This window comes from Strigops habroptila, chromosome 2, assembly GCF_004027225.2.
Source record: "Strigops habroptila isolate Jane chromosome 2, bStrHab1.2.pri, whole genome shotgun sequence".
NCBI lineage: Eukaryota > Metazoa > Chordata > Aves > Psittaciformes > Psittacidae > Strigops > Strigops habroptila.
This window is the reverse complement of record NC_044278.2, coordinates 35,957,489-35,984,082: the sequence shown is the minus strand read 5'-3', so window position 1 is coordinate 35,984,082 and position 26,594 is coordinate 35,957,489. Positions and strand designations below refer to the sequence as shown.

Sequence of the window (26,594 nt, the reverse complement as noted above, 5' to 3'; positions counted from 1 at the left end):
ACAGTGAAATGTGGTTATCAGCTGCAGCAAGATCAGTATCAGCTAATGGTGGAACTGGGATTTCTTGCCTTCCCTCCTGTTCTCAAAAGGGGTGGAGATACTGTAGAGTGCTCTAGGTCATGTAGTATGCAGACCCTGTTTCCTAAGAAGGGTGAGAATTCCTACCTGTGATCTATTCAGCTGAGTATGGAGTCTGCTTGCTTAAGTGTTGAAGGAAAGGAGAACAGTTCTGAAATCCCATCTGTATTTCTTCAGGGCAGGCTACAGGATCAGCTGAGTGGCAATACAATGAGGAATGCTGCCCTTCCCTCTTTTCCCCCCTCTCCTTCCCTCCCCCCCCACCCCCCGCTTTTTTACTTTTCCTTTCTTAACTGTGGAAGAACAGTGCAAATTTGCATTGTTCCTGCAGCTGAGATCAGTTCTCTGATTTACACAAGTTGAAGCATTTTGAGACTGCTATGCAGAAGTAATTAGTAGAATTTGACAGTGTTCATGGCTTGTGGGTTTTGGATCAAAGCACTGTGTTTTCTTGTGGAGTTTACTTTTGTAATCTAAATATATCTAATATTGTTTAAGAGCAGCATTTTTGGTCAGATCTTGTTAATAGGCTTAAGTTATGGTTGATCATTTATTTGGAATAATTTTTTTCTTGAACTTTTCTGGTTTTCCTTAGGCCGTATGCTCTGCATAACAGCGCTTTTTTTATGTTTGTAACAACATTTTTTCACATAGGTATTGTTAGGAAAAAAAACAAACAATGCAGAGCTCTGCAGTTTTTGAAGTATTGAAAGAAATGGTGTGTTTATTGGCTAGTAGTCTTTCAATATAGTTTTAAGACCACAAGTTTGCAATTTGAAAATTGACCTAGTTTTATTTAGTGTTTTAATATTAAATTTAGAAAGCAAAATCAGGTGGATGTGGAAGAAACTGTGATTATGCATAGTGTAGATATACTGCAGTTTATGTTCTCGATCTTTATTATGAAGTTTGTGGGCCAGTTTTTCTGTTCCTGTGTTGTTGCAGATAATTCTCCATCCAGCATACTGAGCTGCTAGGATTGCTTTTGATATTTTTCATCCATACTGTAACCGTATAATCCTCATAAATTAACTACTTTTAATAACTGGTGAGAACTGTTGATGCGTCAGAATAAAACAAAAATATTGTCAGAGACTTAATATGCTTTCTATTGGAGATCTTCTAGGAAAATTTGGAACTTGTGTCAAAGATGAGTTTCTTAAATTGATTTCTGAACTGTTGGGTGCGAAACTTCTCCACATATCTTATGATACTTGTTTTTTAATTTCAGTCAAACTCAGCGAAGTCCCCACGTGTTTTACCGACATGACTTAATCAATCAACTTCAGCACAATCATGCCCTAGTTACATTGGTTGCAGAAAATCTCTCTGCCTATATGGAAAGCATGAGGCAGTATGCTAAAGGTAAGTTTTCAAATAAGAATTGCCTGATAAATAGATTGTATGAAAACTCCAGTTGAAAATTGAGTTAAAAGCAAATTCTCATAATGAAATAACTTTTAAGTTTATTTGTCAAGTTTATTTGTGTTCAACAGCAGAATATGGGGAAGCGGCAGCTCTTGTTTATCTGTGGATTGCTAAACATCATCTTGCCCTACTGAGGCTAGGGTCACTATTTTTGTGGGAAGTCCTAATAGTCATCTTGGATTTTGTCACACTTCCAATTTTGAGTTTTCATAGGCTCATTCAAGAAACTTTTTAATCACCTTAATTGGAAGCCAGTGTTTGGAATTTGTCAGGGAGAAGAACTTTAAATCACAGGGATACCGTTTCCTTTTACCATGCAACTCCCATTTCTGTTCAGTTGCTTTCTCACTGCATTTATTATCAGCAACACTTTTTCAGCACGTGATGTTAGTATTTATGTATTTCAGCCTAAACTGAACCCTTCGCTGATGAGTTTATACTCTTACTCTGGGTTAGCTTTCTAGCTACTGAGGTAAGAGTAGGGAAGTGAAGGAGAATGGTCGTCTAGGAAACTCCTTACACTGGACCACAGTACTTTATATACTGAATTAAGCCAACAGAAGTGAGATGAGGAGATACACACACACACACACACACACACACACACACATGCACCACAGTACTGCTCTGGCATTATAACATCGTGCCAGCTTCCCAGTTACATCTCAAAAATGACACAGTATGTTATGCAGGAATTCAGTGTAGATTGTTCAGAGGACAAGATATTTGCACATTGTAAAGCATGTCTGCATGTCTTGCAATGCTTGGGTAGGTTGCCTAGATACCTTTAATTTTGGAATTCATTTAATTTTGGAGTATTTGATAACATATCCAAAATACATCCTTGAAGACTTGTTTGAATAGTGGTACTGTATGAAGATGATAGCTTCAGCCAGGTATAGGTCAATGAGAATAACATTTAAGCTACATCTGCATCCTGCAGCTCTATTTCTCTATTCAGGAATACATGAGGAGGGTTACCTTAATTTAAGTTCCTTAATTAATGACAGCATTGCACTAATTAATGTTAAAATAATACTAAATGCTTTGTTCTGTTCTGAAGCCATACAGTCTTAGGCTTAGTCTTGTCCAGGAAGGTAGAATAAAACAAATATGATTTCTTGTAACTTCTGTAAGCTGTTGGAGTGTTCTCTAACTTTGTAGAAGTGATGAAAAAATGCTCTTTCATTTGTAACAAACTTTGCATCTTAACTAAATGGGTAGGTTAGAGTCTATGATTCTTCTTTCTTTTGGACTTTGGCCAGATATGAAATCCAAGGTTTGGCCTCAGGGTTAGGAAGGAAACATAATCAGCAACTATATTCTAATGCAGTGTTATCTTTGTCCAAAAATAGCCTGCGTGTACTATTAATGTATGAACTATTATTCATTAATTTCAGTAACTTTGAACTCTGAAAGCCAAAAGGTCATTTTTTTATAGCATTGTGTACCTATCAAATTGTTGATGACTTTAGCAGAAGAATTAGGCTGATGTCTTGCATGATTCTGTTGTGCCAAAAGACACGTCCCATTCCCTGCCCCTCCCCAACTATAATGACTCAGTAAAGCTGTAATATAAACATCTTCAGCACAATAGGAATTGCAAGTATGTAGAGTTTAATGGAATCTAATTACAAAGCAATTACACTGTGCTTTCTTGAGGCAAAGTTGCTATAGAGCTTCTGCTTGTTTGCATCAAAGTACAAAACCAGATGAACAATACTGTGGATTTTTTTAATAAGATAATTTAGTACCTGATTAAGGGCAGTCAGAAAATACCTCGTAATGTTCCGGATAAGGTACATAGACTGGAATACAGTTTCTGTACAACTTCTCTTTCAGTTTTATATACTAAGTAGAGCAGAACACAGAGACAGCACTGTAAAGATTGCCTTCCATGCCTTCCTGGAGAAAAGATTCCAGGAGGAGGGAAGGGAATAAATGAAAAGAGAAGAGGAAGATAATGATTGTGAGGCCAGAAGAAAGAGCTGGACATGTGTAGAATTAAGTTTAGCTGGAGAAGGTGAATGAGACAGAAGGAGAAAATTCAAGGCAAAGGTCCAAACAGTACAGGTCAAACAAATGACACAGAGGAGAAAAAAGAAAAAAAAGAAGAATCCCGTTGGCCACATTCTTTTTGGCAGTTCACAGCACAGTTACTGTGTAATTTCTGATACTTTATTTTTTTAGTTTTGATTTGGCCATATTTTCATTTTCCTTGAAGGTTTCCATAGTTGTGTCCTGTGACAGAGAACAGTGTTCCTATGCTCCTGTTACTTGCTAATTAATGCATATTCTTTTCTATCATACTCCCTTTTATATGTTTGCCCTTTTAAAGTTAAAGAAAAGCCTAATCTATGTTTCATATATTTTTCCATGATCTATGACTTTCCTTTCTACCAAACTTACCCTTTCCTCCAAATCTGCAAAGTTCTCCAGATGAGGCAACTGGTACTGCACTATGTACTCCTGAAGGAGATCACAGTTTCATCTTGACAACTCATCAAGGCCTTTTGAAAATCTTAAAAGATTGCTAGCCAGTTATCTTCTCTTTTTGTGAAGAAAAAGAAATCTGAAGTGTTAATGAAATGTAATTATTCGTAGAAATTGTGCCATATGTGTGTTTATCACTAATTACTCTTAAATTTTCAACCAGACCTTTTCTGATGTATAATTTCTCTGTTCATTCTTCTGCTTCTGTATGTAGAAAGAATTTTTAAGGAGATCACACTTGAACTTGCTGTGGGATGTGCAGTGTGGAAAACAAATTGGGCAAATGTAGAAAAAAGCTCAGATGGAGAATATTTAGGGAGACTGATTTTTTTTTTTTTTTTTTTCAGTTCAGAATTTTTCAGAGTTCTTAAGTACATACACACTGCCGTTGAGAAACTGACTGACCTTTAATACTTGAATTCTTCTGTCGTTGCCACTATTGACACTTGAGTCTGTGAATTAATCTCTGCTCAGGAAAACAAAAGCCCAGATAGTCCCCATAGTGAAAAGAAATGAACACCAGCACCACCTCCCCCCACCAAAACAAATTCAAACAAAAAAGCACCCAATACTTGAAGAAATCAGTTTTAATTTCTCTGCGGTATTGTAGTTGCATATGTACTGTAATTGTTTCTTCTGCTAGACCCTCAGCATAATTTTCAGGGTTTCTTCTTCTAATGTTTAAATAATTTTTGATCTATTACTTTTATAATCTTTCTTCAGAATTTTTTTCACGTGTCTTCTTTTTATAATTGCCCATTTATGCTTACTTCTTGAGGTTCGTGATTCAAATTTTGGAAGGAATTCTGGTGAATGTAATTTCTCCAGTGTTGTAGGCATCAATTAACTACTAGTCTTCTGATTTTCCTTTTACTTGATTTTTAAGCTAATGTAGCTTTTGCACTTGGTGTAGAGAGCAGCATTTATGACAATTATTTTTCTCCTAATTTTGAAACATTGATGATGTTAGATCAGCTGTTAGATTTGGTTGGTTTGTTTTCCTTGTTCCTTGATATCATAGCAGATACTGATTTTCAGTTCTGAAGATAATTTTTACTGAGTCTGGATGTTGTCATAATATAGTCTCCCACAGCTGGATCATCTTAGTTAAATGCTATCTGTATATATTTGCAAATAAGAAATACAGCATTATTTAGTTTAACGGAGCTGTCATAATGAGTGTGTCATGATGAAGTATTACTAGTACAGATCAAGGTAATGCAAGTACAGATCTAGATTGTATCTCTTTAATTAAAAAAAAAAAAAAGGCAGCAAGCAAAACGAACACCAAACAAAACGACACCAAAACAAAGTTCCTATGAAACAAACAGCTGTTTATTAGATAAAATACTATGCCGAGAATTGATAACATGCAAGTAAAAATCTGACTTTTAGCCTTACTTTCAAATTACTCACCTTCTTCTGTTTAAAGGTTGTCAATATTAAAGGCATTTGGTTTTTTGTACTTGGAAACTTGCAGTAAATAAAGTTGTCATATACTTTTTTCCTCTAAGTGATGTCACACACATAGCTACTTATAAAGGTGTTAAAGAACTGGAGTCGTGAATTCATTTGGAGAGGAAAAATTGAAATTTTGGAGAAGATGCTCTGTAATGGAACTAAAGCATCCTCAGAAAAAAGTATTGGATAATACGAATTATATGCTTGGTATACTTTTATTTTAACTGACTTCTGACTTCAAACTGCCTACTCAAAATCAGGAGAAATTGATCTGAATAAGTAGAATGCAGGTTCTTAATTGTTCTTTAATACTTCAATTATACCTAATGATAAGCACATGTATCTGCGCATAATTGTTTGTTGATTTGATTGTAGACCCTCCCTAGTCTTTGCCTATATTTAGGATTGCCTTTAATTTAGGATTAAATACAAACTGGTAGCAGGCTGCTAAAAACTATTTTCATACACCTTACTGAAAATTTTTTGGGGTTTGAGTGGTTTTAATTGTATTGAGACTAACAAGTCTTCACACATGTCTTTTAGGATCAGCATGTCTTTTTCTGAATGTATTGTCTAATAAAATTTTTTATATTTGCAGAGCATGGTGAATATGATCCTCAAACTGTAAGACCAGGAAGCAGATACAGTCATGTACAGGAAGTACAGGAGCGACTTAACTTCTTACGGTTAGTTTTAACTTATCATTTGCTTAACTTCTGTTAACTTTAAAGAGAAGCAAAACCCTAAACTCTGTATCTCTTTATCTAGCTTTAAGTTCCTGTATTAACTTCTTTCAAAACACAGATGCAAAAATACACCAAATGTTTTTGTTTTGGTTTGTTGTTGTTGTCGTCCCCACTCCCCAAAGGTCTTCTATACTAGTATTGGAATATTGAAATATAATTTATTAGGGTCTCTGCAATCCAAGATTGTGATTATGCACTAAGATTCGTATGGGCTTTTTCTGTCAGTGTGCAGAACCCTACTGACTTGAATACATTGTGCATGTGGATACAGTTACATACATATTGGTGTAACTTAGCTGAAAATTTAAAATATTTCATGTAGGAATATGTCCATGTGTTGTACCACACCAGATTTAGATCCCTGATCTTAAAATGACATATACTCTTGTCAGACACTGATGTTAGGTTGTCAGAAACTGAGCTTTATAAAGAGCTTGGAGTAAAAAAATTATTTTAATGACTTTTGACCAGCTGCTGTTTGAGTAAAACAAGAAAACAAAGGACTTATGCTCATCACAGAGCTGCACTATGTTGATGCATTTTTTAAGCTATGTCTCTCTCAGCTTTTTTTTACTTGGTCATACTTGTGATATATATGTGTATAACATGCATATTCACCTTTTTGCCTTTACTTTTTACTGAATTGTAACTCTGGATGTATATTAGACAGTGCTGTTAATTGTCTCTTTGTTTTGCTCAAGATTTTTATTGAAGGATGGTCAGCTGTGGCTCTGTGCCCCGCAGGCGAAGCAAATATGGAAGTGTTTAGCTGAAAATGCAGTTTATCTTTGTGATCGCGAAGCCTGTTTTAAATGGTATTCCAAACTAATGGGGGATGAACCAGACTTAGACCCTGACATTAATAAGGACTTCTTTGAAAATAATGTGCTTCAGCTGGATCCTTCCCTATTAACAGAAAATGGAATGAAATGTTTTGAACGTTTCTTCAAAGCTGTGAACTGTCGAGAAGGAAAGCTAGTAGCAAAAAGGCGAGCCTATATGATGGATGATTTGGAATTAATAGGATTAGACTACCTTTGGAGGGTGAGTTAATTGGAGGAAACGTGAAAGGTTAACTCCTAAATCTTTCTCAGTCTCTTTATGTTTTGGGGAATGTGTAATTTAATCAAAAGTTTATTAATAAATTCAAATTAATTAAAATTTAAATAATATTTAAACAATATACATTAATAAGTTTATTGATAAATGGATTTATTGTTATTGTAGACTGAAACTACTAAAAGCTACTTTGTTAAACTAAATGCGTGGATATTGACTCTGCTGTCTTTCCAGCAAGTATGCAAGCTGATATGTTTGCAGACTGATGTTTAATGGAAAGTTATTTGAAACATCAAGTATATTTGCATGTGCACATGAGATTAAAAATTTACCTTTTCAAGAAGAAAGGGTTGTTCGGGATGAATTATCAGTAGGTTTTCCTATCTCCTTCTCGTGCATATTAGAAATAAACTTTGTTTTGTGCACTTCATAATCTAGTTCATGTCATTCATTCTAGTATGTTAAACTGGAATGATTCTAGATTAGACCAAGTGACCTCTGGTCTCATTCTTTCTCTTATATCCACAACCTTTTGCCTAAACATGGTCATAGGTTTTCAATAGGAAGATTGTAGCATTCTGATGCTTGCCAAATATATTGGTGAAAAACATGAGTATCTAATTTGATACCTAATTTTTTCAGAGTATTTCTAGTTTTCAAGAGCTGCATTGGAACCCACAGTAGCACACTGTGGCATGATTATCATGGCTGTGTTTTGTAAAACATGCTGTATAAAAAGCAGCAGTCTTCAGTAATTTTGGTTGTCACTTGTTGGAGGGTTAGGTATTTTAATCATGGTGATAACGGGTAAAACCAAAGATCACAACTTTTATATGAGTAAGTTTTCACACAGTGTTTGTTTACAAAGTGCACGCATAATGCTAGTGTGTTTTAGTTGTGGGAATCAACTTACTTAGGTCTGCCCTGCCATTGGCAGCATGACAGAACTTGTGAAGCTTCTAGTCACTATCCTGCAGGGCATGTCTGTAAGGGCTGCTTCCAGACGTGGTGGCTAGTAAATAAAATTTAGGTTATCAGGTGAGAAACAGAACTCCTTTGCCTGTTCCCCTGCCACCCACTCACAGCCATTTAAATACTTGAAAATTCTGATTTTAAGTCTTTGGTGAGGTAGAATGTTCAAGCATCTGAAAAAATAGTTGTCTTACTCTCTGAAACCAGTGAAAATGGAAATGTAATGTGAAGATTAATGCATAAACACTACTTTTGTTCTGGTTATAAAGCATCAGCTTTTTTTGCTATCTCTGAACTTCTTTAAACTGGTTAGTTCTTAATTTTGACTCTTACATAATTAACTTCTGTGTAAGTTGTATTGATTGTATTTTGTGACTAAGCATTTTAGTTACTTTTGTCTCAAAATAATTAGACATACTGTTGTGGCAGGATACTTATGTAGTTTTGATTTTAAACTTTATACCAGAAAGTTTTAAGATGTTCTAATGCTTTTCATTTTTATTATGCTAGGTTGTGATTCAGGGAAATGATGACATCGCAAACAGAGCTATCGATCTTCTTAAAGAGATCTATACTAATCTCGGCCCAAGGTTACAAGTTAATCAGGTAAAAAAAAGAAAAAAAAAAAGGCAAGCAACAAGAAAGCTGGGATAAGAAAAATAGTGATAAAATGCAATTTGGTGATATTTGCATATTTGAAAACAGAGAAGAGTTTTCATGTTTTGGAGAGTATATATTTGGAGAGTACAGGCTGGGCAGAGAAGAGATTCAGAGCAGCCCTGCAGAAAAGGACTTGGGGGTGTTGGTTGATGAGAAGCTTAACGTGAGCTGGCAGAGTGCGCTTGCAGCCCAGAAAGCCAACCGTATCCTGGGCTGCATCAAAAGAAGCGTGACCAGCAGGTCGAAGGAGGTGATCCTGCCCCTGTGCTCTTGTGAGACCTCACTTGGAGTACTGCGTACAGTTCTGGTGTCCTCAACATAAAAAGGACATGGAGCTGTTGGAGCGAGTCCAGAGGAGGGCCACGAGGATGATAAGAGGGCTGGAGCACCTCCCATATGAAGACAGGCTGAGAGAGTTGGGGCTGTTCAGCCTGGAGAAGAGAAGGCTGCGTGGTGACCTCATAGCAGCCTTCCAGTATCTGAAGGGGGTCTACAAGGATGCTGGGGAGGGACTCTTCCTTAGGGACTGTAGTGGTAGGACAAGGGGTAATGGGTTCAAACTTAAACAGGGGAAGTTTCGAATAGATATAAGGAAGAAGTTCTTTACAGTGAGGGTGGTGAAGCACTGGAATGGGTTGCCCAGGGAGGTTGTGGATGCTCCATCCCTGGCGGTGTTCAAGGCCAGGTTGGACAGAGCCTTGAACCACGTGGTTTAGGGCAAGGTGTCCCTGCCCATGGCAGGGGGGTTGGAACTAGATGATCTTAAGGTCCTTTCCAACCCTTATGATTCTATGATTCTATGATTCTATATGCCTGAGTCCAGCCATCAGGTTCTGGTCAGATGCAGAATTGAGATTTTTTTCTGATACTTTCAGACTGAACTCTGATAAACTTTTCATGTTGAATTGATCTGTCATATGTGCTCTTTCTACTCAGAGAAAGTTGATATATACTTAATTATACTTAAATAAGCCTTTTGTTGAATTTGCAGTGTGTTCAGTAGATGGGTCTGTTGGGTGTTGTCATAAGCTAATCTGATCTTTTTTATGTTATGTCCCTTACAAAGGGTCACAGAGTTTCCATATAGTGGTCAAGCTGAGCTCTAGCAAATCAGGTATTATCTCCCTGCATTAGTATTTTCTGGGAGGTGTGTTTCAGTGGACAGGGAAAAGAGATGCTGAGTTTCTGAAAGGTCAGAGGAGGTGAACTCTTGGTATTTCACAAGTCTGGGGGGGGATATTGTCCTTCAGACAGTCTCCAATTGGTAGCTTTTCATTTGTATTTCTTAAAACTCCAATTTTCATACTGTCCTCAAAAACACTCTTACAGGCTTCAGAGCTGTCAGTGTGCTAGATACGGCACAGCTGTTCTAGGTGGTGCATTTACAGCCACTCAAGCCATAACTTAATTGTAGTGGCAGGTGGGCTTTGTGCTTCCTTCTTGCTATAGGTCTGGGCTTACTAAGCATGCATATAGATCTGTCCACCTGCACATTGATATATCTGACATACAGGAGGTGTTGGATTTACTTAACATACACGCAAGTATTTTGTTTCAGTGTGCTGATAATTCCTCTGCTCCTGAGTTGCCTCTAAGAAAAGTGCATACTGGACTATGTATTACTGCCATAGCTATGATAATGTTTTGTTGCAGACTACTACCTGGAGACACTGCAAACTTTTACAGTGAAGTTCAGGTTATATGTCAGTCTAGGTCAGGAGCCAGGAGATGTTAGATATCAGACAGAAGGAAAAGATGATCTGCAGCTGCCGCTATACTGAATCTAGCTCGAAATTCATTTCTGAGTTTATGCAGGAAAAGAGTATATCTGGAACTGGGTTATGTGATTTGGAGGGGGGGAGGTAGTGGTTCTGGTGGTCTGTAAGTGTTCTGTGTTCACTCTTCAAGTAAGTTAACCTGTACTAGATTGTCAGCTGCAGATTCTTTAAATCTGAAGAAGTAAGAGAAAATAAATTCTAGTGTTTTCTGTTCAGACTTTCACTTTTCCTGTGTAAATGCAAGTTTTCTCTGTACAGTTACAACTACTGATGAGATGCAAGATTTTTGAAGCACACACTAAATTAGAGCTATTTATCAACGGGAGTTTACTCTAAAGTGGAATAAAAACAGCTTTATAGAGTCATTTACCTGGTTTTGTTTGGTTGTTGCTTTTTTCCTTTACATCTGCCAGTGGTTTATCCAGCTGAAAAGGTGTTTTTTAATATTTCTTGTACTTGCACCATTTTTTAATGTAATTAGGTGGTGATTCATGAAGACTTCATTCAGTCCTGTTTTGATCGTCTGAAAGCCTCCTATGATACATTATGTGTGTTGGATGGAGATAAAGACAGTATCAATTGTGCAAGACAAGAAGCAATACGAATGGTGAGAGTGTTGACTGTGTTAAGAGAGTATATAAATGAATGTGACAGTGATTACCATGAAGAGAGAACTATTCTACCTATGTCAAGGTATGTGTGAAAATGCACTACTATGATTTTGATTCCTGTTAATTAAAATATTACTGATCTCTTTGTGATTTCTGTGTTCTAAAGGGCATCTGTTCAGGGAATAAATGTATAGAGTTTCAGGATTCTGTTTTCTTCACTAACACATGAAACTGATCTGTAGTTTAAAAAAAAAATAAATAAATTTGAAAGATCAGGCAAATACAGGCATATATGAGAGGGACAGCAGACCTGACAATAAAGTTGTTTCTGGTGGTTTATTCTATAACCAATGTATACCAATGTACTTTGTGGCTACTTAGTTTTAGATGGGAGGGTTTTTTGCTAGTTTTCTTTTTTTCCAGATCATTATTTAAAAGCAGTACCATTCCCTAAGTTACCATGGGCAAAGCTTCTTTGTTTTTCATAGTCCTGTCATGTCAACAACAAAAAAAGGTGGTGTTAATGTATATCTTCAACCTCCATATTTGTTTACAGAGATGCTAATCTTACTTTGCAAGCTAAAATTTAGGATTATTTCTAAGGAAAATGTTCTGTGTGAGTTCCTCATAAAAAGGGAAAGAAGAGAATAGCATTTTGAAGCGTATTTATTTTCTGTATACCTTCACTCTTCTTAAATTTATCCTTGAGTAAAAACAGCTTAAATCCTAGCTGATCCTTCTTTAAAACTGTCTTTGATACAAAGAAAAAGGAAACACTTAAATCCAATGTTGTGTAGATGTCTTCACAAACAAAATATTTTATTTCCTGAGAGGGGAAAGCAGAACAGAAAACCGTTTAAATATTCCAGTGATGATAGCTGCTTTCTGTGGGAAGCAAGTCTCAAAAACACATGAAGAATACACTGAGATCGCTATGGGTTTATGATGCAGCTAACATATTTTTAGACATCATGGGGGTTTGTTGTCCCCTTATTTTAAATGCCCTTTTTGTCAAGAAAATTGAAGAGATGGCTGTTTCTTCATGATGTCAGTAATTTGCAGCACTCCTACAGCATTTTTATTGTTTATATTAGTTGATTAGTCCTAATGAACTACTCTTGTTGATTACGGGTGCATCTCTTTTATATGGGCTGTTTATTTGATTAGACTAACTTTTTCACAGGTCTTGTTAGCAAGGAGCTTTTATGAGGAATTTTTTCCTTCTTCTGTTGTGTGGGAGTAGTTTGTTAGGCTTCTCCGGGCCCATCTTTCCTAATGAGTTCCCTGCCATTGTGCAAAGCGTGATCACTGCTAAGTGTGAAAGTGTTTCTTCTTTTTTTGACCTCTTTAAATTTGTTAAAAGGACTCTGATTTTTTAAAAATAAAATTCTAATATAAAACTTCTAACAACTTTTGACAGAAGGCATTAAGAATTGGTGTCCTGATGGCTTTTTCTGATCTTGATGTATTTAAAACTGAGTTGTTTTGCTAATAGAGCAAAACGTGTTGCCAGTCTGAGCTTTATTTGCATGTTTCATCAGGAAATTACAAGCCAGAGTAAAGATCTAAAACTCCATAAGAGACTTTTCAAAATTCCATTAATGTTCCTAATCTGTCTGTGAAGTTGGCCATATATTTAATGCACTTGTGTGGAGTGCTGCTTCTTGAGAGTTTCTGTGTATGTTATGTTTGCATAGTTCCTGGGGCTTGCACAAAATCTCATGCTGGAGTATATCACCACGTGTAAAGATTTGATGTTGAAATACCCACAACACAAAACTCAGCAGGAAAAATAATTTCTTTTGTGAGGACAAAAATGACTTTATCTGGTTTGTGTGTTTTCAGAGCTTTCCGTGGTAAACATATCACACTAGTAGTTCGTTTTCCAAACCAAGGACGACAAGTGGAAGATTTGGATATTTGGTCTCACACAAACGACACAATTGGCCAAGTACGGCGTTGTATTCTCAACCGTATTAAAGCCAATAGCGCGCACACAAAAGTAGAACTGTTCATTGGTGGTGAGCTGGTGGATCCTGCAGATGATAGAAAATTAATTGGGCAGTTGAATCTCAAAGATAAAACGGTAAGTGTTATGGGTCGATTATTTACATCTTCCCTTTTGTGAATGCTTGAAAAATACCATACATGGGATCACTTAGTCTTGTGAAATAGTTCCATTCCTCCTCCTTGTATTATACCATTAATGTTATATCAGGTGCTTATTTGGTAAAGAATCGTCATTTTTCAATAGCATTAAAACTGTGATTGTGTTTTTCAGCTTATTACAGCGAAGCTTACACAGATAAATTCTAATATGCCCTCAAGTCCAGATAGTTCTTCTGACTCTTCAACTGGTTCTCCGGGCAACCATGGCAATCACTACAGTGATGGTCCAAATCCAGAAGTTGAAAGCTGTTTGCCTGGAGTGGTAAGCATATTCTGAAATGAACAGTTAAAAGCATTTTTTCCCTATACTTTGTCTTCAATTATTTTATGGGGGCTTTTATTCGCTTGTTTTAAGATCATGTCCCTGCATCCTCGATACATCTCTTTTCTTTGGCAAGTTGCAGACTTGGGCAGTAGTCTAAATATGCCACCTCTTAGAGATGGAGCACGTGTACTTATGAAGCTCATGCCACCAGGTAAAACCTAATTTTATCCTGTTTTAACTTGTAAAATCCTGTGTAATAATTTCTCATCTGTTGTATAAAAATGAAGATAGAGTAATATGTTCCACTTCTTGGTAATTTTTTGATACTGTAATTCATGACTCTTTTCCTAATTGGGATTGTAAATGTATTTCCCAAACAGTTATTTCTTGTATACAAAGTTTGTAGTTGGTACTGGGGTTAGGTGCAGTGAAAATGGGGAGAAGCGTTGTATCTCAGAAGTGTTTTTGTAGCACTGCTTTAACAGGTTCACATTTGTACTGACAGAAAAAAATCATTGCAGAACACTTCTGATCTTCTATCAGTTACACTTTTTGCAACTTTCCTGATACACTTAAAATTTTTCAGATTTTAATTAATTGTAAATAATTAATTTAACTGTAAATTTTACTGGCTCGTTCTAGGTTTGTTACAAAATATTTATAAGTTGTGTTTTTATTGCAGATAACACTACGGTTGAGAAACTAAGAGCTATTTGTTTAGATCATGCAAAGCTTGGGGAAAGCAGCCTTAGTCCATCCCTTGATTCTCTATTCTTTGGTCCTTCTGCCTCACAAGTGCTGTATCTAACAGAGGTTTGTGATGCCTTGCCTCTTCTGTAAAAATTTTTAACTTTTGTCTCTGGAAATCCTTTCTGTAACATGGTAGCCTAAGATCAAATTCTGGTTAGAAATTAACAATTGAAGATACCTAACAATTTACTGAGATAAACTGGTGTATGACAAATGCTGTCAAAGCATTGCCTAAGTAATATTCCAACATAGACTCATATTCAGTCATCTATATTCAAGGTAGTGCATTTCTGTTAGTTAACTCTGTATTTTGTTTTACAGGTAGTTTATGCCTTGTTGATGCCTGCCAGTGCACCTCTGGGAGAAGATGCCAGCGACTTTCAATACAACTTCTTAAAAAGTGGTGGCTTGCCTCTTGTATTGAGCATGCTCACTAGAAATAACTTCCTGCCAAATGCAGATATGGAAACTCGAAGGGGTGCCTACCTTAATGCTCTAAAAATAGCCAAATTATTGCTAACAGCAGTTGGATATGGCCATGTTCGAGCTGTGGCAGAAGCTTGTCAGCCAGTTGTGGAAGGCACAAGTACAATTTCCCCGGTAATATAAATGTTCCTTGCTGCAAATAGCAATGTACTTTGGTTTTTATATTGTCTGCAGCAACATTTCTCTACTCTCTATTGCCAGTCTGTTTGAGTTGCATATCAGGAACTCGCGGTACTTTCAGATAATGTTGTCTTACAATTCTAAAAAAGAAATCAGCTTACTAAACAAATCCTGTTTCTTTCTGACTGTAGAAAAGTTAGGTGTGAGATCCACTTGCTTTATGTATGTACATATGTATGTACTTACTATGCAAGTACATCTATCCCATAAATGTGAATTCTGATTTTCTTTTGAGCTGTGGAGTCTATTGGCTGTGCCTCTGAATTTCTTGTATCTTTATGATTTATGATTAGAGCATGAAACAACAGAACTGACATTGAGTCTTGCTAGCCCTTTTTGTACACAAAAATAGGTTCTTGGCTTTCTAGATTCCTAATTCTGTACATTGTTCGTAGAAAATTCTTGGAGAGAACAGCTAGGTACACTGCAGAGTTAAGTGTTGATAGTTGAAGGGTGTTCTACCCTAAGATTTCTCAGAGTTGGAAAGGAAAAATATAAGTGTTCTGAACTGCGATCTCACATGTCTGTAGTAATAGGTTTTATGATGTTTAATATGGCTGGCTGGCTTGTCTGCATCTGGACAAATACGTCATGAGTCAAGATTTTATTTCTGCCCTCTTAAAGAAGGCATACAGTGTAGACCCAAAAAGAAAAAATTGCTGCTGTCCTCCTTGGACATTTGCTTCCAGCTATTTATTTTTGTTTTTCTTTTGTGAGATTTTGTCCCAAATAGTTGCTTGAGCTATCAACTTATACTCAGAAATACATAGAGGGCCCCACTTCAGAGCACTTTTTTCCAGTATCTGTACTAATATCCATCTCTGAATCAGAGAAGTACATTCCTCTTAGGTCTGAAAAATAAGTATCTGTTCTGGTTAGCAGCATCTATTGGAAGATACCTAATTTCATTCTTTTTCAAGGAAATCAGAAGTCCTGATTACAGAAAGGTGAAGATCCCTTTTTATGTCTCATAGAATATAATAATGTAGAATTATTATTATATTAGTTAGAATATAATAAAAAACATCTTCAAGCAAATATGTTTGCTACCCTGTCCTTCATCTATTTAAAATGAGTAAATTTTACTGCCCTATTTTGTTACAATGATTATTCACAAGGTGGTTTGGAACACAGATAACAGTTGATTCTTGAAGTACTGTTTGAAACAACAGTCTCGAAGTGCTGTTTGAAACAGATTAATGCTGCCCGCTTAGGAGGAAGCAGCATTTGTCCATGACTGCTGACATTCAGTGTTTAATGTTGCAAACATCCAATTTATTAACCGCTTTGTTGGAAAAAACCCTGTTATTCGTGCTGTCATTGTCATCCTGTTTGAAGGACTTTGGTCTTGATACTTTTTATTGCTGCAGCACCAATGAGCTTACACCTTGGGTTGGAGGTGAGATTTGTAAACACTTTGCATCCATCTTGTCTAAAGCAGAAATACCACAGCATAACTTTCTGTGTTGGCTTTCCATCTGTTCTTAAGAGAATGAGGTAACCAGTATTACATGTCTGCAGTCTTCTGTTACCGATCTGCTGTCACTAGGACCTTTTAGGTTTTTATTTTCCTTTTTGCTTTCATAGGAAGTTGAATAATAATGTTGTTAAGCATAGTACTCTGGTTCACAGATCCTGATTTGCCCCCATATGTGTTATTTGATCATTGCCTGATTCCAATAGCTAAATTGACTCTGTGAGCTCCGTCAGTCATCAGTGGGAGTTCTGTAATTTTGCTCCCTGAATCAAGTGTCTTTAATGAACCTGTCAAAGCAAAAGGATATGACCAGTGCCAGGTGTTCCAGAAAAACTTCACAGAGTATCTTTTAAGCAGCATTTGAGACAGGGGTTTTGGTTGAAATGGTAATAGAAAATGAAGAAACTCTTTTGTGCAAGACCATAGCACACAGTCTTTGCAAGTAAGTTTGTCTATGGGAAGAAAACAACCATATCAGATTTGACCTGTCAAAACTGTGAAGCTCTGTCAGACCAAGGAGAAGAAACTCTATGCTCAAACCAGTATGGAAAAAAAAAAATTGTTTTGCTGTTGATCCTGTTGTGAAAGTGATAAAGAATGGGAGGGATAATTCAGAACAGAATTCTTCAATAGTGCTTAAACTCAAATGTTTAAAATGTACATAACTATAATGGATATTGCAGCCGTGTACTGCCTGGACACTAGTACCTAAACCAGAGGCAGACCCATTGTTTTAGCAAACCCTTTCTTTCCTACATCAACAGAAAGGGAAGAAAGCATCTAAACATTCTGCTAACTTGAAGTAATCTGATCAATAAAGAAACCCCCAAACCTACATAGTTTTGAGCAAGTGCCTCTTAACTGCTTCTACTCTGTGATTGTACAGGATAGCATGCAGTGTCTTCAGATGTAATGGTATCTATTAGAAAATGAGGGGGCTTATTTTTCTTGGTGTTTGCAGTTTCTGTCCTTCCAAGATCTTTATTATTTCTACCAAACCTTTCCAAGTAACTTTAGCTTTTCATATCTTCTTGTTTTCTTTTTTCTATGTATAAATAAGAAATACTTTCTTCCAGATAAATCAGGCTACGCATGACCAGGCGGTGGTGCTACAAAATGCCTTACAAAACATTCCTAATCCAACTTCAGAATGCATGCTAAGAAATGTAGCAATACGTCTTGCACAGCAAATATCTGATGAGGTTAGTGAATTGTATCTGTAAAATCAGCCAGTTGAACTCTGATTTAACTAAATTCCTCCTGCAGAAGAAATGTCTTTGAAATAAGGTATGAAAAAAGGTTTTTAATTGTACCTTTGTCCTTTTTAGAGGACTTCTAATAAATAAAGTTCTTTTTTCACCAGGCACGTCAAAGCAAACAAAATCTGAATTTCTTTGACAGTATCACTGTGTCAGTAGTTTTCTGAAATCATGAAAACTGCTGCAGATTTAAATTTCATGTGTTAACTTACATGCTACTTCTATTAAAAAATAATGTAAATGAAATACAAATGCTTTTCAAGATGCGTCATCTTTTTTCTATTTAAGGAAAAATTCTATGTTAAATTTTAAAATTTTAAACTTTCTATAAAATACGTTTGTAAGAATTTAGAATCCATTGTAATGTTTACTTGCAACTGCATTTTAATGGTGGTTTGGTTTATTTTTCTTTGTTTCAGGCTTCAAAATATATCCCTGATATCTGTGTTATTAGGGCAGTACAAAAAATTGTTTGGGCATCAGGTTGTGGGTCCGTTCAGCTGGTTTTCAGCTCGAATGAGGAAATTAGTAAAATCTACGAAAAGGTAAGAACTCCTGAGCAACTTCTTTTCTATATAACTGGTGTTTTGTTTACAAAAGAGATGGTATCAACCAGGTCAGACTTAGTGTGATGAGCTTTTAGGTAGATGTCTTGGTGATGGAGTCTAGTAGCTGGTACTTGTAGTCTAGTACATGTCACTTGTCATACCACAGTTTAATTCTCTATTTGAAATTCCTTTTCTCAGTAACTATTTAATTGTAACTTGAATCTGGTGTCAGTTCAAAAATGCACCAATTCTGTAAACTGCTAACATGTTTTCAGACCAGTTAGATTCTGTATCTAAATAAGGAATAAGCATTTCTTGCAATGCAAATGTTTTCTGATCTGCAAACTTAAAAGGTGTATTCATCAAAAGTTGATGTAAAGCATATGTGCAGTCTAGAATGAGAAACAAAGTAATTGGTTTGAAATTAGCACTGAGTCACTGTTAAAATGAAACTTAAGTGCTAATCTTGTATGGCTTTTTTTCTTATGTAGATATGTAAAACATACTCATGGTTTCACATGTGGTTTACGCAAATCATTTGGAGTTGGGGGTTATATATTAATATGTTATCACACACCTTGTGTTTAATGAACATTGCTTACAGTTGTAAGAAATAGTAATCTGTATTTTGAAAGTGATTTAAAAAATAATTTTTGTTGTCTAAGTATCTTCTCTTGTTTGTCTTATAAAATCAAGTAATACTTGCTTGAGAGTTAAAGGGAAAGGAATATATAGGGTTGTGCTTAAATGACCAGTGACAGGAAGAGTATTTACTTAGCAAATTGCAACACCTTTCCATTTAGCTTACATAGGGGTATAATGGCATCTGCTTTGATTGCTGTGGGAATGGCAACTTCACGAAATAAGTTGGAGTGGGGTTGTTGTGTTTTTGTGGGTTGGCTTGTTTTGTTTTTTAATTGACGTGATTAACTTGCATATAAAATGTGGTTTAGTTAGCATGGCAGTCCAGTCATGTGAAGATATGCTCCTACATCTATACATTCATAGAATGGTTTGGGTTGGAAAGGACCTTAAGATCATCTGGTTCCAACCTCCCTGCCATGGGCAGGGACACCACACACTAAACCATGTCACCCAAGACTGTCCAACCTGGCCTTGAACACTGCCAGGGATGGACCATTCACAACTACTTGGGCAACCCATTCCAGTGCTTCACCACCCTCACTGTAAAGAACTTCTTCCTTATATCTAACGTAAACTTCCCCTGTGTAAGTTTAAACCCATTACCCCTTGTCCTATCACTGCAGTCCCTGATGAAGAGTCCCTCCCCAGCATCCTTATAGACCCCCTTCAGATACTGGAAGGCTGCTGTGAGGTTTCCACACAGCTTCTCTTCTCCAGGCTGAACAGCCCCAACATTTTGAGCAGTATCATTCTAGAGAAAATACACCTAAAGGAAAATACACCTAAATGTCCTTTTCTGATATTTTTCTGGGTGAAAATTTTACAGTTAAGTTCTGTAAAAATACTTTCAAACACTTTAAGTTTTAAAATAGTTAAAATTTAAGCTGCGCATGATCAGTCATCCTTCAAAGGGGTTTTTTGTTTATGATTATTTTTTTTTATGATTATGATTATTATTGACACTTAAATGGACATTTGTAATAAATGGCAGCTGCATTTGGTTTACACTAGGCAAAAGGAAATAAAAATGGAAGTGAAAAATAAAAAATAAAAGGAGGAAGAAATTGCAGAAATAATAAAGGGGGAATAAAGAACACTGTTCAAGTAACATTAAAAGTATCTCTCGTAGAAAAAGAGGAATATGATGCAAGAAAAGACACGCTTTCGGTTTAAGAGATCTGTGTTTGGTTATAGATGAGAGAAAATAACTCCTGTGGTATTTTATAAAGATTGAATAAACCGATGACTGACAAACATTGGCTTAGAGGAAAAAGTGTTTCAAGAAACATGCTTTCAGTTTTCTAATTTTACCACCAAATCTTAGACTTTTAGCTCATAGGTGGTAGGACTATTTTGCTGAGTCTTTGGGGTAGAGATTTATCATTAAATGTTAGTTTAAGAACAAAAGCAGACTGGTCTTTGTGGAGTCAGGAATGGCATGTTAGGATTCCTGAAAACATCAAAGGGAACTGTGGTAAAACCTTTTATTTTTTTTTTTTTTAAAAGAGCACTTCAGAGTAGTCCCATCAAGTAGGACTTACGCAATAATGTTATAAGCACTTTAAGAAGCTTCTGAACTTAACTGGTGAATTCAATTAGACTTTAAAGCCAAGATAAATTATTTTGAGAGCATAACTTTTATGGAGCCTCTTTTGCCTCCTGCCTCAAAAATTCTATGGGAGTCCTCTCAAGTGGTTGAAAAAGGCTGCGTATGACTTTCAGTGATATCAAACTGCCATTTCCTTACTATCTCAGAGTAGGCCTTATACCCACCTGAAGTACTGCAACTATGCTGCTTGTACAAACTCATGAGCTCTTGGTGCCTGAGGATAGAGAAATACTTCATTGAGTAGGAAATGCACTTTGTCTTTCTACTAGATCTCTGCAACTATGCAGAAATAACTTTCTTTCTAAAAAGGGCTTCAGTGCAGAAGCAGGTGCAGTCCTAAAGTTGTTGAAAACATTTTGCTTTTACTTTCGTATCTTGAGATATGTCAAGATTACCACATCCTCCCACTACAGTGGTAGTGACTGTCTGATTTTTAGCTGTTGTGCAAAGACAAAATAGTGTCTGTTGCCAGACTGAGACATACTTGATCCTCTTCTACTGCTGTTTACAATTAGTTATCTCTCCTACATTGTAATGCCTTCTTTCTGCCTACTTCATCTTGATACCTTTCTGTGTATAAAACACTTACTTTATGTCTGTAGTTAACGTTGCTAACCTGCAGCCATGATTACTGATGAATTAAGATTGAAACCTGCTCACATTTAGTTTCTTCAGAACTTCTCCAAGCTAATTAATTTTGGTTTAGATGGAGGAAAGGGCTTGCTTTTATTCTCAAGTATTTATTTTGGAGAAATGTACCAAATTCGACTTGCTTGATTCAGATGCTTAATTGAAAAAGTAACCTACGTACTGATTAGAAATATTATTCTTTTCTATTTCAAAAATCACCACAGCAGCTATGTTTGAAAATTGGTTCAGCTGCTTTGTGTTTCTGAAAAAAAGTGAAGGGCTGAATTCTAGCAATATTAAGAAACTTTTGGTCAAGTAAGTTGTGAGTATCAAAGCTTTGTAAAACTGAACTTCTTGATGAATTTTACAGCACTGTGACCTTCCTGTGTTTAAGCAGTAACTGTTTCCAAAGCTTTAAACTTCAGGTTCTGAGTAGTAAAGAAAAACATCTTATTTAAAAATCAAAACAAAAAAAAAAAAACAACCCAAGTATAAACCAAAAAAAACCCCAATAGTATTAACTGTTGTAACTTTTGCCTACGAGCTTCCTATTTAACTTCTGGCTCCTTAAGATCATGCTTGGAATCCTCCTTTGAGGAGCACAGTACTGGAAGTTCAGGTCATCCCACAGAGTGCTCTGAATCACATCTGAGTGGAGTGCATAAAATACTTGGCACTGATAATCACTTGGTATACGGATTTGTGGTTTGTGTCTGTATGTAGAGTATATACCTTGGAGCCACTTGGGTTTCTTGGGATTTTTTTTTTCTATACCCACTTTCTGTTCTCTTGTTTATATTCACAGACAAATGCAGGAAATGAACCAGACACAGAAGATGAACAAGTTTGCTGTGAAGCATTGGAGGTGATGACCCTGTGTTTTGCTTTGATTCCAACAGCACTGGATGCACTCAGTAAAGAAAAGGCATGGCAGACATTTATCATTGATTTGCTATTGCACTGTCACAGCAAGTAAGTTTTGGTGTTTTGTTTTTCTAATCACATATCACAGTCATTAGGGTTGGAAGGGACCTCTGGAGATGATCATCTGCCAAGGCAGGGCCACCCAGGAGCATGTCCAGGTGGGATTTAAATGTTTCCAGAGAGGGAGACTCCATAACCCCTCCTGGGCAGCCTGTTCCAGTGCTCCGCCGCCCTCAATGTAAAGAAGTTCTTCCTCATGTTGAGGCAAAACGTCTTGTGTTTTAGTTTATGGCTGTCTCTTCTTGTCTTCTTGCTGAACGAGGAGCAATTATTTTACAATTCAGAATTAATATAAAGCCTGAATACAGAGCGGTGACTTTTTATTTAAGCAATTTTTCTCTGCAGTTGTCTTAATTTATTGTTTAGCAATATAAATCTAATTCAGATACCTATCCTAAAGTGGCAGCTGTATCAGTCCCATCTTTGTACTCGTAAGGAGGATATTGTGAAGCCAGGTGGATGCCTGATAATGTGCTACTGATGGCTTTAGAACAACTTTAGAATCAAATCATAGGTACTTTATGTTTTTCAGAAGTTGTGTGAATACTCTTTGCATTAGAATATTTAAGCGACTTAAGTGTAGAAGAACTTTCTTATACTTCTGCTAAGTAAAGACAAAACACAGTACTAAGTACTAGCAGTTTGAGGAGAGAGGGAATCTAATCCTCTGGTTTTCTTGTACTGGAGTGGCACACTTCTGACTCCTCACATGAGACATTTTACATACAGCCGTCACACTGGGGACAGATAGACAGGGAAAACTAGCAGGAGCTGCCAAGAGCTACGTGTTTCAGTTGCCCTGCGGTCTTGCCCCATAGAGTTCAGGGATCTCATGTTATCTCCAAGCTATTCCTACACATCTGCTCAGACAGCATCTGCACAATACAGCATCTGTGCGATGTGTGTCTTGTGACTTTTAGCCCATCTGAAATTGTGGAGTATTGGGGGGGGGGTTGTTTTTCGAAGCCATCCAGGTGGAAAGTTTTGGTATGTTGCTATTAAACTTAGTTACTGGTGCTTTGAACTGTTACTAAAGATCTAATTCTAGTTTTGTCATATCTCTGTTGTTGTTCCATGAATATGTTAACTTTTCATTGAGAAATGACAGAGATCGGAGATTAGTGGCATTGTATAAGCCTTTCAGTAAATTTTAAATAGAGTCTGTGATGCTCTCAGATGAACAGGGTCAGAATTTCAGCACCACATTTTCTTGTTTTTACTTTTCTAGATAAAACAGGTTGACAAGTCTTATGTTCAGGAATATTCACATTCGGTTTTTTCACAACTTCTTCTATTTAATTAATTTTGGCTTACTTGGAGGAAAAGGCTTTCTTTTATTCTATTTTATTTTAAAGAAATGTACCAAAATCAACTTGCTTGATTCAAATGTTTAATTGAAAGAGTAACCCGTGTGCCACTTAGCAATAGTATTCTTTCCTATTTCAAAAATCACCACAGCAGCGATGTTTGAAAATTGGTTCAGCTGCTTTGTGTTTCTGAAAAATTAGTGAAGTGCTGAATAAATTCTAGCAATATTAGGAAACATGTTTGGTTGTTTTTACTTTTCCAGATAAACAGGTTGATAAGGCTTATGTTCAGGAATATTCACCATAACAAAAGAATCAGTGGTATCATCAGAGTATCTCTTTATAGTGAACTATTTGCACATGCTGGTGAAACTGTGGTGTGTTGTTATTGGAATCCCACAAGCTTTATTAGTTTGCAGCCTGTGTTATAGGATGTTGAATTTTCATCTTCACTGAAGCTTGTTATTATCATTTTAGTTAGACAAGTTTAACAAAACATGCTGACAAATATATGTTGTAACTTTACACATTAAATGGAACAAGCTGTCTTTCACTATTTTTAGTAACTTTCAAGGCTGATGAGTAAGAAATCACTACATTTTATTTTTAAAAATGTCAACAGTTGATATCAAGTTACTATTTTGACAGTAAGTGTATGTTGGCCACATGTCACATTTGGAGCACCAGTACAGCTGAGTGGCATGGGCAAGTGTGAGTGCCCCATCCTTTGGGGTTTTGGGGTTTTTTATTTATTTATTTCTTAATTTTTAATATCTGTCTGAAGATTTATAAGATCTGTGGCTTTTTAACATAATCTTAACTGTGAAAATACAAGTAATGGGTAATAATTTTTATCATAAATTTCACCGTAGTTATTTGACTTTGTGCATTGTATTTGGAATTAAGGTGACATTTCTCGAGTGTTCACCAGCATTTATTTATATTTCAGTTAGTGTTTGGTATCAACACTTGTTATCACTCTTTCTGTCTTTGAAACTGCAGATGCTCTTCATGAGGATTTTTCTATTCTGGTCATATTTCTTTAAGGAAGTGAACTATTGGTTCACATCGGGACTTCTATAAGTCTTTTATAAACAAGTCTTTTAAAAATAAGTCTTTTAAACTCCTGTAAACAGTTTAGTCTCTGAATTTCATTGTGCAGATTCCATCTAACACAGTTTGTGGTGGAGGTAGAATGTCTTGGCAAAACCTAGTCTTGATTTAAAGATGGGAATATCTGTCACGGTTTTGCTGGTCTCTTCTGATGATTACTCTCACTGAATTTGAGCCCCAACTATACCATAATACTGTGTCTACTGAAGAGTTAATTGTTGTAGTTTTCTTCCTAAAATACTGTGTCCCCAAGAGAAGCTGTGTGGGCTTCTCTTTCCACAAGTTTGTTGGCATGTCAGCCCAAGTCTCAACAGCCATGGTTTAATTCCCCAGATGTTAGCTTCTTGCCCTTTAATAATAAGGGTAGCATTAGTGGATGTGGTTTGTTTGTTTTGTCAGAGGGGATAGAATTTTTAAGGGATTCTCTTCTGCAAGTGGACTGCTGCTCAGCTCCTTATCTCTGCTTTTTGTCCCTTCTACCAGAATGGGAAATGAGCTGAACTTATTGTATGGAAAAGTGGTTCATACTGTCAGTAGAAGCTAACCATTGAGCTGTCTTCTCTCATACACTTGTAAAACTAATGATACTTATGATAATCTCACTTAGAATGCAGCTGTTCATTATTACGTGTTAGAACAGCATTAAATGTGAGTAGAAACAGAAGACTGCTTTGAAAATGATGACAGTGAAGTTGAACTAATCTGAAAAAAAAATTGCTCTTCTGAATTAATGTGGAAACAAATTAGTATTTGCAATGTAGAGAAAGTTTAGCAAATAGTGGACAGAATTCTGAATATCCTTTCAACTATTGTTCTCTAATCTCATATCCTCAAGTGGAGAACAATGTGAGCAAAAATATGCATGTGAGAAAATGTTTTTGGTGCACCATAAAAGACAAAGAAGATGATCAAGTTCAGATCTCACAAATACGATCTTTCTGGAAAAGATTAGATGGATTGGTGGGTTCTGTTTGTTTCTTTCAGGTGTTGAGATTGTATGGGCCTAATGCTGTTTCCTCATAGCATAACTATGCTACCTATAAATTGACAAACAGAATGCAAAATGTTTAATACTGAATATTAGAGCAGTTCTTCTGCTCCAAGGTAATTGATTTTATAGTGGTAACCCCTGAATACAAGTCTGACTTAGGCAGCTGAGCAGTTAGTCCTAAATGACCCTGGAACCCAGAAGTATTCCAGCTGATGGCTGCAAACTGTTTGGTGGTCATACATATGTGGCCTACATAAATAAAAATTCTTACTGCCTGTGGAAAGCACTGGCACTTATATCCATTGAAGAGGCTGACTTCTGCTAACTAAGCAGAAATCTGTATCCTGGAGCTATCAATAGGATGGGATTCAGGTTGCCTGCTGCCTTGATGGAGGCTTTTGGCCTCCAGCTCTTTCGCTGGATGAGTGTAAGTTCAGCATGCAACTGTCCTATCTGCCAGCTCTATGCTGTTGTCATGGTGCCTAACGTGGCACAAGATTCCTGTATTTAGGCAGCCGTATCCATCCCATGGCTTCTGAAGAGCACTTAGATTGTTACAGCCTCATGAAAATTTAACACTTGTGTTCGAATATTGCATACTCCTTAGAGACATAACAGTGTGAAGTGTGTGTTTCATTGGTCACATTTCTGCTTTAGGAAAATACCACCTTTATCTGTTTCATTCTGCCTTGAAATGCGTGAACCTGAGGAGTGTCTGTGTGATGTGTCCCAAGCAATTGAAGGGTTACATCTTAAAAGACATTTCTGTGAGTTCTATAGAAATGTCAGCTCAGCAATCAGATCACATAAAATGTCAATTATTATTAAAAACAAAACAGACCCCCTACATCCCATGGTCTTCTGCAACTCAGTGTAGTAGAACTTGCAATGATCA

General features: G+C 36.5%; 1 protein-coding gene across 2 annotated transcripts in view; it reads left to right on the top strand.

The window, feature by feature from the left end:
- The window catches only part of USP9X (ubiquitin specific peptidase 9 X-linked), a 104,561-nt gene that overhangs the window by 51,787 nt on the left and 26,180 nt on the right, over nucleotides 1-26,594 (top strand). For both annotated transcript variants that reach the window (XM_030477087.1, XM_030477086.1), the window contains exons 14-26: nucleotides 1,310-1,443; nucleotides 6,059-6,146; nucleotides 6,908-7,250; nucleotides 8,748-8,843; nucleotides 11,157-11,368; nucleotides 13,132-13,372; nucleotides 13,568-13,717; nucleotides 13,811-13,931; nucleotides 14,403-14,533; nucleotides 14,792-15,070; nucleotides 17,690-17,815; nucleotides 18,292-18,417; nucleotides 22,110-22,276. In XM_030477087.1, the coding sequence (XP_030332947.1) occupies nucleotides 1,310-1,443; nucleotides 6,059-6,146; nucleotides 6,908-7,250; nucleotides 8,748-8,843; nucleotides 11,157-11,368; nucleotides 13,132-13,372; nucleotides 13,568-13,717; nucleotides 13,811-13,931; nucleotides 14,403-14,533; nucleotides 14,792-15,070; nucleotides 17,690-17,815; nucleotides 18,292-18,417; nucleotides 22,110-22,276 (2,214 nt within the window). The remainder of the gene's footprint in view (nucleotides 1-1,309; nucleotides 1,444-6,058; nucleotides 6,147-6,907; nucleotides 7,251-8,747; nucleotides 8,844-11,156; nucleotides 11,369-13,131; nucleotides 13,373-13,567; nucleotides 13,718-13,810; nucleotides 13,932-14,402; nucleotides 14,534-14,791; nucleotides 15,071-17,689; nucleotides 17,816-18,291; nucleotides 18,418-22,109; nucleotides 22,277-26,594) is intronic.